The 11012-nt window shown below is 42.4% G+C and overlaps 4 protein-coding genes across 4 annotated transcripts; 3 read left to right on the forward strand and 1 right to left on the reverse strand.

Annotated features, from left to right (window-relative positions):
* Window positions 1–44: 44 nt before the first annotated feature.
* Window positions 45–212, reverse strand: FOXG_22932 (uncharacterized protein; the record flags this gene model as incomplete). Its single annotated transcript, XM_018403359.1, has 1 exon — window positions 45–212. A coding segment is annotated over one exon (168 nt), but the record flags the coding sequence as incomplete, so codon positions are not given.
* A 1113-nt stretch (window positions 213–1325) lies between these two features.
* On the forward strand, window positions 1326–2783 carry FOXG_17701 (uncharacterized protein; the record flags this gene model as incomplete). The annotated part of the gene is made up of 1 exon (XM_018397705.1): window positions 1326–2783. One exon carries the CDS (start codon window positions 1326–1328, stop codon window positions 2781–2783), a length of 1458 nt encoding a protein of 485 aa, XP_018258832.1.
* A 4508-nt stretch (window positions 2784–7291) lies between these two features.
* FOXG_17702 (uncharacterized protein) lies at window positions 7292–7778 on the forward strand (the record flags this gene model as incomplete). The annotated part of the gene is made up of 2 exons (XM_018397706.1): window positions 7292–7372; window positions 7428–7778. 2 exons carry the CDS (start codon window positions 7292–7294, stop codon window positions 7776–7778), a joined length of 432 nt encoding a protein of 143 aa, XP_018258833.1.
* Window positions 7779–7978: 200 nt separating this feature from the next.
* On the forward strand, window positions 7979–9781 carry FOXG_22933 (uncharacterized protein). The gene has a single exon (XM_018403360.1). The coding sequence runs from the start codon at window positions 7984–7986 to the stop codon at window positions 9736–9738; it is 1755 nt and encodes a 584-aa protein (XP_018258834.1). The 5' UTR covers window positions 7979–7983; the 3' UTR covers window positions 9739–9781.
* Window positions 9782–11012: the final 1231 nt, after the last annotated feature.

Here is an 11012-nt window from a genome sequence, read left to right on the forward strand (position 1 = left end):
AGTAGGTCTCTGTCGTAAACAACCATGATGATGACAAGGGATACGACGCAGGACCAGAAGCAGGCCTTTGGGTATTTCTGGATGGCCTGGCGGATGCTGAGGGAGTGTTCTGCGGCTGTGGCAGCACGAGCCTCAGCAGAGGTCTCGCCTGTCCAGCCATGATGGCCGTCTGGTGGCGCCATCTCAACGGATTCGGCGCGCTTTTCTGCCATACTGTATTTTATCGGTTTGGGATGATTGGTGAGTTGATTTGTAGTAAGTGCGGAATTGTCAAGTCGAGAAATGCACTGCCATAGTCTGTCTGATTAATACACAAGAAAAGGCTCCCAGCAACGTTCCAGATAAATGAAGTAGGATCCTCGTCTTGTTCATTACAATCCTACTCAAGGAATCTGCTGGCTCCACTCTAATGCGGTAGCAAAAACAGCTTTAGGATTGATCTAGATATGGGGAAGTGGACTACGCGCTGTTCGGTAAAGACGGCACAGTAGACTGACTCTGAGCATGCAGGGGTTAAAACAGCCAGGTTTTTGAAGGGGAACTTGTATTTAATTTAGCCTATTTATTGTATTAATATTAGAATAAGAACATGATAAGTATTACGAATCAACGAAGAGGTATTGACCTAGTGAGCGTTTATCTAATAGGAGAATTTACTAGTTATCGGCATAAGAATAAGCACCTCCAAGCCAAGTCCGGGGGAAAGTGGGGATGTTTGCGGGGGTGGAGCCGTTGAAGAACGGCAAACTCGGCACTGGAGAAGCACACATTGAAGGCTAAAACATCCCTCCACACTTGCAATCTGGGAAGATTGACTTTGGTCCTGGTAAGGGGGAGCTTGGCCATTGTGCGGGGTATCAGATAGACGAAAAGCGAGCTTGAATTTAACCAGAACTCTGGTTAAACTTATCAGGAGTACATCTTGCAACCTAAACCATGGCTGTAGTTCCTAATCACTCGATTAATCGGTAAGACAGGACTTAGACGGCTAATTGTATAATTACTAAAACGGTCATTTGTCATGGACTATCCAATTGACAAAGTAATTGATAGGCTGAGCCACGCTGCACAACATGGCCCGGTTAACATGGTTGTGCCAGACGCCGTAGATCATTGTAATGTCCAGGGGTTAATCAGGCCATGTATCTGCGCGGAAGTCGAGAAGTCTCAGCATTCTGATTACATATAAATAGTGCAGCGGAATCAATGTTCCTACCGATTGGCAGAATAGCATCCCAATTCGTGGCAACCCCTCTGTATAAGCCAAACTGAGCTGGTTCTTCCTTATCTTTCCTCCCCACCACCTCAGCTTATCTTGAACAGCCATGGGTCCTTTCGCCTGCGGCCTTACCGCCTTGCACCTCCTGGGTTGCATAAGTCCAGCGTTCGTAGCGGCCGTTCCCATGGATTCATACTCAGGCTCTGAAGTATTGATTTCGGTGAATGGTTTCGTCAAACACCAAGAGCTTGACGGCTTCGGCGCTTCGCAAGCATTCCAACGGGCCGAAGACATTCTTGGAAAAGACGGTCTGTCCAAAGAAAGCACTCAGCGTGTACTAGACTTGCTGTTCAGCAAGGATATCGGTGCAGGCTTCTCCATCCTGCGTAATGGCATTGGCTCAAGCAACAGCTCCGAGAAGAACTTTATGAACTCAATCGAGCCCTTCTCACCAAGCTCACCCGGAGCGAAACCACACTACGTCTGGGACGGTTACGACAGCGGTCAACTCCCTGTCGCTCGAGAAGCATTCAAGAGAGGATTGAAGTTCCTATACGGCAATGCTTGGTCCGCACCTGGCTACATGAAGACGAACCAAGATGAAAATGATGGAGGCTACTTGTGCGGTGTCACAGGTGCTACTTGTGCTTCTGGCGACTGGAAACAGGCCTACGCAGACTACCTGTTGCAGTGGGTTGACTTCTACCGCAAGTCAGGTGTCAAGGTCACCAACCTGGGGTTCCTTAACGAACCTCAGTTCGCCGCTCCCTACGCTGGCATGCTTTCCAACGGCACACAGGCCGCTGACTTTATACGCGTGCTGGGCAAGACGATTCAAAAGCGAGGTATTCACGATCTCACAATCACCTGCTGTGATGGTGAGGGTTGGGATCTGCAGGAGGACATGATGGCTGTTCTGACTGCTGGACCTGATCCCGCGATCAACTACCTTGGTGTCGTCAGCGGCCACGGATACGTTTCGCCGCCAAACCATTCACTTTCAACAACAAAGAAGACATGGCTCACCGAGTGGGCTGACCTCACGGGTCAGTTCACTCCCTACACATTCTATAACAACAGCAGCCAGGGCGAAGGTATGACATGGGCTGGCCGTATCCAGACAGCCCTTGTAGATGCTAACGTCAGCGGATTTCTTTACTGGATCGGTGCTGAGAACTCGACCACCAACAGCGCTCTTATCAACATGATCGGCGATAAGGTCATTCCGTCCAAGAGGTTCTGGGCTTTTGCGTCCTTTAGTCGGTTTGCTCGCCCTGGTGCTCGTCGCATCGAAGCTACCAGCTCCATTCCTCTGATCACTGTTAGTGCCTTTCTCAACACCGACGGTACTGTCGCGACGCAGGTGCTTAACAATGACACGGTTGTTCACCATGTCCGACTCGTCGTCTCTGGCACAGGCCGAAGTCCTCACAGCTTGAAGCCATTTCTGACGGATAATTCCAATGATTTGACTGCTTTGGAGCACTTGAAGGCTGCTGGAAAGGGTTCCTTTCAGACCACAATTCCTCCTCGATCTCTTGTGAGCTTCATCACGGATTCCTAAGCCTGGGATATATATAGGTTAGAGAAGGCAACTATTAGGACTACTTTGATCTTAGTAATATATACTCTTTAAATGCAACTGCCATCCCTGATTGAAAAGCTCCTGTATGGCACTGAGTATCTCTTACTGGCTCTGATATTGTGTCCGCTTAGGATCGGTGAAAATTAAGCTGTGCTATAAGTCGACAAACAGCTTTGCGTTTCCCCTAGAGATTTAACATATTCCCTAGACTAACTCACCATTTGGCCTAGATAATATATTAAATATGCTAGTCCAAATATGGATCGAGAATTCACAGAAAATCTATGATAGTATGGAATAAGAGAAAGGATACTAAGATGCTGTAAAGCGAGCTAAGCTATTAGTAGTCAGCAACTTAACTCCATATCACACTATCTATTTACATAATACACGAGATATGTATTTATTATATATATTTTAAAGTCTAGAGATATAGGATATAGGACTTATTATAGCCTAGACTGCCCAGTACGACATCGTGGTGTCTCATGTTGATAATGATCATTATGGAGGTATCTGGAAGCTGCTTATGACGTAAGCAGATGGTGACGGGGCTCCCATTGACTGGAGCAATGTAAACCTGTATATCCCAAATTTCGCGAATCGCGGATACAATTTGATTATCAAGGTGTACCAGGAGAGAAAGATGTATTCTGAACCGATGGATGAAATCGAACCCGCAGGTTTTAAGATGCATTTACCACCAAGAGAGGCAATTCTATGGGTGCATCGACGACTGGATGGAGTCCCGGTGCCTAGTAAAGACCTGGTCGACGTCGCAGCACGCATTGGTACGGCCACCAACACATCAAGTATTACTCTTCAGAATTACGCGCAGAAAATAGATGTGGCGCAAACTGGAAGTGTATTCACTGGTGATAGCGCTTCGTACAGGATAAATCCTGCAATTGGTCCACATACTCCCCACCTCGCCATTTGCAAGATTCAGCAACACGGGGCTTACAATAGTAGCGTGCATGACTCTGGACAGAGGAGTTGGGTCATTTAACCTGATATATTGAGTGGCAGAGTATTATCTAAATGGCACTAGATATATAATATGGCGACTAAAGGCAGACAAGTTAGGTCGTTTAAAGAGACACGCCTGAAGGATATGCTCGGCGTCTCCTCAGGCTATGATTAGTTAACCAGCTGAAGACTGGTAGATGAACAACGAGAAATCCTACCAAGCCACAATCCAAGCAAAGAATTCAGATTTCGTCACCTTGCAGACTCACTATTGGAGAATTCGTCTCACTCTATGAAATGTCAAGTAATAAAGAATGCAGCTCTAATTACGTGCATCCAGAAGCGCTAATCAAAACTTATAACCCCTTAAAGACGAGATGGGGGGATGATGATGGCATGGAAGTGGACACTACTAGGCTGCCAGGTTTCCCAGGGTCTAATGATATTTAATACGGCATATTACTACCAGTATAATGTAAATTCCATATTTACTATCGATTCTCCTGTTGTGCTTCTCAAGGGTTCTAATTAGCACACTATACCGGAGAAGACAGAACCAGACCTTTTGATTATGTAATCTTTGAGCGTTTTGACGAGAAACAGGCCTACTGACCTCAATCTCTATCTTTCTTTAATCTAACTTCACCCTAAATACCATTTAATTATATATAATGTTATTATCAAGGAAAATGCTCTCCCGCAGCTTAAAACATCGACTCATACGTTGATTAATTTGGCTACGGCTAGTATGTATCTTCTAACCCTATGCACTATAGTCAACAATCTGGTTAGACTGCTTATTCCGGTTTAGTCGCTCAACGTCATGTTCAGTGTGCCGAAAGCCGAGCCTTATAAATAGCTCAAAGTAAGACCACTCTAGACTTTAACACCTATCGAATCCTGCTTTTTTTTTTAATTACTCATTCCCATCTTTTACTTCTTTAATCATACGCTGTTCTACATGCCCATGCTCTTTCACCATGTACTAGGATCACAATGGCCTTCCGTATTCTCCTTATCCTTGCGACGTTTCTGCTCTTCTTAGCGGCTTCTTCTACTACCGCAGAAACTATTACCGCAACTACCTCCACCGACCGTTCTGCCCTTCCTTCGGATATTTCTTCGCTGCCAGACTGCGGTATAGAGTGTCTCTCGACAGCCGGAAAGGAAATTGGCTGCGCCGGTACTGACCTAGAATGTATATGCTCGCAAAGCGACGCGTTTGCAGACAGTTTCGAGCAATGTCTGAAAAACGAGTGCACTATTAAAATATTCAAAAGTGAGTAAACAATAGAGCTGCGAGGCGCCATCTGACGATATTTGTACCAGACCTTAGGGGCGTGCGCCAACAGATTTGCGATGCAGTGAAAGGTAGTTCTAATTCTGCTGCCTTAGCATCGGCATCAGCTGTAATTGCGTCCGATACGTCCCAAGAGACTGGGAGCGGTGCCGAGCGCTTGACTCACGTGGGTATACTTAGTGCTATTGCTTGGGGAGCCCTGATTATGTAGAAATCCAGGTACTAAATAGGATTTAGAAAATTAGGTAATTTAAAGCGCGGCAGTTATTAATAAATTATTTATTAGCATTACTATAATACCTATAGCTTGCCTATTTTAATATGTTTACTTAACTTTAAGATTATCTTCAGGTTTTTTATTTTTAAGTATTTTAAATATATTTTTAACTTTAAATATTTTATATTTTATATTTTATTATAAGAAACAATTATTTAACTAGCATGCTTAATTTAATACCTTATATAATCTATAAATATAAACCTAATATTAATTAGTTTTTTTATTTAAAACCTTAATTATTATATGTAATTAATTAAATCTTCTAAAATTTATATTTAACTTATAATATATTTTATTAAATATATATATTTAAATTTATACTAATTAAGTTTTAAAATAAGCTATATTAATTTTTGTATATTTATAAAAAACATCCTATATAGTTAGTATATAAAAAGTATATTTATATTATATATTTAGGCTTTTCTATCTAAAATAAAATAGCTAAAAATCTTTAAAAAAAAATATAATTTAATAAGGCTAGCTATACTATTATAAGAAATATTTTTATTAGATTCTTAGCTATTTTAGTTATAACTTAAAAGTGCTATAGGCTAGGCTATTTTTAGTTATATATTACAGTGGAGTGCTTGCTTATCTGGAGTGCTTCCTTATTAACTATAATAATTAAAATTAAATAATTATAATTAAGTTAATTATTATTAATATTAATATTATAACTTTAAGTCTTTAACTCTAGGTAATTTAACTTATATAAAACCTACTATTTTTCCTTTATATTTTTAGTTTTAAAACCTTATAATAACCTCTTTATATCTAAGATATTATATTATAAAGGTTTAGTTTTTTTAATACCTTATTAGCTTATAATTAAATAACCTTAAGTTACTTCTGTAACGGTTGCACAAGCCGTTAAACCACAGGGCAAAAGATCGGGCCATAATCGCTATGCAAGCAATCATGGGTATGCTACAGCTGCCTTATAGAAGCCTTTCAGCGCTGTTACGGGCACGAATCGTAACACATAGGTTAAGTGGAGCTGATGAAGCCAGGCAAGTTTTGGGTCCAACTTCTCAGTTATTGCGTTTTGGCTAAACGTGTGATCTTTTCTCTGGACTGTGATTCAGAATTTTCACTCATACCTTACGTCACTTAGGAACACTTCCCTGCTAAACTCTAACTAATACGTGCTCCGCGACGTCACATCATCAGTATTCCATCTAATTTTCGAGATTCTCCTATTCCGAATACAGAAATGCTTTGCTTAGTTGTGATTGGCTCAAGTTAGCGAGCGCGCTATAACCAGACAGGTAATGCTGTCAATATCTCTCATTTGCCAGCATCTTCAGCTCGCTCCATTCTCGGGACTTGTTTTTAAGCGAACTGATATATCTGTATGGCGCAGCAAAATCCCAGTAAGATAAAGGAAATCCATGTAAACTTTCCACAAACCAGAGGAGCTCTGCGACCTTAGTACTTCGGCTTTCGGTTAGCTCGGTATGTAGTAGGATAAATTGCCGCTTATGCCAAGATCCAGGGTTCCGGGTTTCCAGAACATATCAGTTTCCATTAGGTGAGTATAAGAGGCGGGCATCCACCCGCAAGCCAGGAGAAGGATGCCTTCTAATCGGTTGCCTTCCTCGATTTCATCTACTACACTTTCTTGTTATATTAATTCAATCATAATCATTTTTGTACAAAAATCAGCCTCTTGTCATGGCATTTTCAACAATGTTGGATGAGCCATCTACAATTCTCCACCATGAGGTCACTTATCCCCTCTTGTCGCCTTGCGAGACTGTAGTCGACGGCACTACAACACCTTCAGATATTATATATGGGGTACCTAATCTTCCTACATATTAGTACATGAACCCTATGCTGATCTCGCCTTAGAATCTTGGAGACGTGAATTTTCAGAACCTTCATCTCAGCAGAGTGATAACTTCAACTAGCGGGTTAATTGCTAGTCCGACAATGGCTCCCTCATTGGACAACTACACAACACGAATCGGCGTGGACGGCTGCCCCGTCCCTACAGTCGGGAATGCAAAGAGCGTACGAATGAAGTGTTTTCAAAACAAAAGCATTGACGAACTGATCTGTATTACAGAGGCGTCGGTTGAAAAATCGAGAATCGCAACGTCGCTTTCGTGAGCGCAAGGACCAATTACAGAAGGCTCTCCAGCAACAGTTGGATCATTCTCGCACAGAATATGAAGCACTCCTTTGCAAATACACCGAAAGCACAACCGAAGCCGCTCTTCTCCTTCAAGAGAATGATTCACTTCGGTCAGAGATCAAGGATCTTCGGCGACATCGACAACTAATGTTGAGCGTCATGAAGTCGCTCCAAGGCTCAAAGCCGTTATCCGAGTTTGGAGATAGTGGAGTGCTACTGGGTGATGTGATACACTACCTTGCGGATGTATCAGATGATCCGACAACACCCGACACAAACTGAGTTTATCGCCTACGACATTGTTGGTGTAGGTAGCCTTTGACGGCGGTCTCTGGCATCCTCTCCTCGAATCTCATCGTTGTGTCATATTATAAACTAGAAGACCAATGGTAATAATGTTTTAGATATTTTTTTCAGGTTCCCTTATCTTTATGGTACTGATTTATGGCTATGGAAATGAGGGGTTTTGGCCCCACCACTCTACCAGATGGCGAAAGAGGGGTCCAGAATCTCCACTCAGAGATTGAACGACATCACATCAGATGCCGCCCACCACGTGGAGAAGAGCCAGGAGAAACGTCTCATCTTCGTCGGAGGCCCGGCGCTGGTAGACAGGTCAGGGCCGATTCGGTCCAGCCTTCTTCAGCAAGCACATCGCCAAAGGAAATCCCAGCAGAGGCAGAATGCGGCAACGGAGCGAGAACTTCTCCTTAGGCAGAGGAGGGATATATGTGCATGCAGCGACAAAGCCTCACTTCCTACATTGCCAACCCTAGGAGCCTCGGGCGATACACGTTATCAGCCTATTAGGCCAAAGGGGTACGCGACCCCTGACACAGGACAAGGCCCTTTGTGTTCTGTCAGCGGGAAACCCTCAGCTTCGCCAGGCCAAATTGTCCCCTTGCAAGCATGGGATGTTGGGGCGGGGGCTTTCGATCCAATGATTCCATTGGACGAGACTACCTCTCAATTGAAAGTTCAGGAGATTCTGCATTTTGCATGCACTTCTATCTGGCCAAACTTCCGCCCCTTGACCTATGCGTCCAAATGCTATCAATCCTGGGTATTCCCATGTGACAACAAAGTACGCCTGTACGCGGTTCTATGGGCAGCTTCCTACCATCGCGCCGTCCTCAACGTGACCTATGGCGGTCCGACCTACCAAGCTGAATCAAAAGAGCAACTCATTTTGAAAGGGTTGACTCTGAAATCTCTGCGGAATGAAGTTGAAGCATTTACCGGATCAAAACCTCTCGATAGTATTATCATGTGTATCCTCTACTTGGCGGTTAACGAAACAACCGATGCACGGATATATCGCGACCCCAGTCCTTTCAACCCTCCATTTACCTACCTCCACGCCCTGGATATTTATGGTAGTCGAGATTACCACCCGATTCATTGGACAATTATACAAAATCTACTTGCTCGACATGGTGGAGTGGAAGCTCTGCAAGATCATGCGCTTGCTTGGCTTCTTTCATTATCTGATATCATGCGCGCGCTAAACACGCTGCAGAGGCCAATATATCCCTGTCTGGATATCCATGGGAAGCGAATGGTCTTGGAATCTCCTCTGATTCTGTTTAGACCTTATGCCTCGCATTTTGCTCTGGAAAGTGCCGGATCTGGTTTCGAAGAACTACTTTCTATAAACCCCCCTGTGCATCGAAGAATTGTGGCAGCGTTTTCACAGATCGGACAGCTATCGCTTGTGCTACAATACTACACGATGGAGTCATTTAGTCCAGAGGTCCTTGACCTTCTCGGTGATTGTCGAAACTATGTTCACCACAACTTGTTCTCTTCACCCGACACTAGCTCCGCTGCGGAGGAAATTTTGCAACTTTCTGACCAAGGACCTGACGCAATCGCGTTGTCGCGAGAGATCTATCTGACTTGCCGACTTGCATTGTTCCTATATGCAACGCATGTTACCTTCCCACTTCCAAGGTCGGCTACTGTCAGAAGACAACTTCTACAGCAATTATGTCACAAATTTGAGTTTCTGGCAGAGAGAAGCACGGCTAGACGGTTGCTACTATGGTGTGTTAGTGTTGTCCTTGTCGCCTCGGACATAGAGCCAGAGAAGGCGATAGTCGATCTGTTTAAGATGTTGTGCTACGAGTTGGAACTCACAGACTTGAATGGTTTACTGATGTTAGTTCGAGAGTTTGCATTGGTGGATAAAGCAATCGACCACCATTATGAGAGGTTGGATGTTATATTAACCATGGATTAATAAAATATACCGTAGCTTTACTATACCATCAATATTTAATGCCTTATTGTGGACTTGTTGCATGACAGAAACAACGACTTCGTGCGTTAGTCTGCCAATCTCAGTATCCTCCCGCTGAACTATCTGCCATTGCTTTGAACTGGACCTTGGTAGGCTGGTCTGTTATCCCTCTTCTAAGTGCCTCTTCTATGATCGCCACCAGAGCTATAGCGCTGATGCAGGTTATACTAAGTAATGTAATATATAATAAGGTATTAAGGGTATAAATACTACTAGTAGTATTAATCTAAACTTTATTATCTGATTCTAATTATATAAGTTTTAAATAAAGCATTATAGCTCCTTAATAGAAGTATATCTTATTAGCCTGCTTTATAAATTTATATCTAATTAAATTTTTAACTAAAGCTACTCTAATATCTAAGTAAATCTTTTAAAGGCAAGTAATATACTCTTATTTAAGGTAATTATTCTTAAACATAACTTTTAACATTATGCTATATTAAATAATTATATTATTAGCTTAATATATAGTATTAGTAATATAGTCCTGCTTATTTCTAAGTGCTTTACTAATATTAATAGTCATATTAATCTTATAACCTCTGGCAGCAGGAGTAGTATTAGCTTTAAAGACCTTAATAGCCATAGTGCTATTATTATATAAAAACCTAATAATAAGGCAAACTAAGATATCAGTGCCTTATACCTCTTTCTTATTTATAGGAATTCTATATAATATAATATATACTATCTCTTTAAGTGGCATAAGGCATCCACGAAGTCGCAACAGGGGTAGGGGCCAATCAAAATGACCGTAACAGCCGGTACCTCTATCCACACCTAAATAGGCGTGTAATATAAGTACCAACAGTTAGCATTATTATATATCGCTACATCACACACTTTGCATCTATACCTGCTAACCTGACCTTATGTATTTCCTGATATCGGCTATAAATAATCTGCTTTTTTTTTCCCTTTTGGCAGGTCGAGGCTGCCCTTAGCAGAGGCCTTTGCAAGCTAGGCAAGGTGAAAAGCTATTTCTGCCTCTATAGATATAATTAATATCTCTTTATAGGTGAATTTGCCAGGCTTTAAGATCCTCGCTGTCCTCTTCCTTCCCTATATGGCATCTCTTCCTAATGCCGCTATTAGTGCTATACTTATTAAAAATGGCATTATAGATAGCCTCTTTCTAAGCTTAAAGTGTGGTATAGGGTTTCTAATAAGGCTGCCGGGTCTTCTTCTATAAAATAAAGCTATTTGCAAGT

This window comes from Fusarium oxysporum, genomic scaffold, assembly GCF_000149955.1.
Source record: "Fusarium oxysporum f. sp. lycopersici 4287 supercont2.78 genomic scaffold, whole genome shotgun sequence".
NCBI classification, from domain to species: Eukaryota; Fungi; Ascomycota; class Sordariomycetes; order Hypocreales; family Nectriaceae; genus Fusarium; species Fusarium oxysporum.

Bases quoted from the DNA above. Each gene is read 5' to 3' on its own strand.
- FOXG_22933 (XM_018403360.1), top strand. From the start codon at position 7,984: ATGGCGAAAGAGGGGTCCAGAATCTCCACTCAGAGATTGAACGACATC.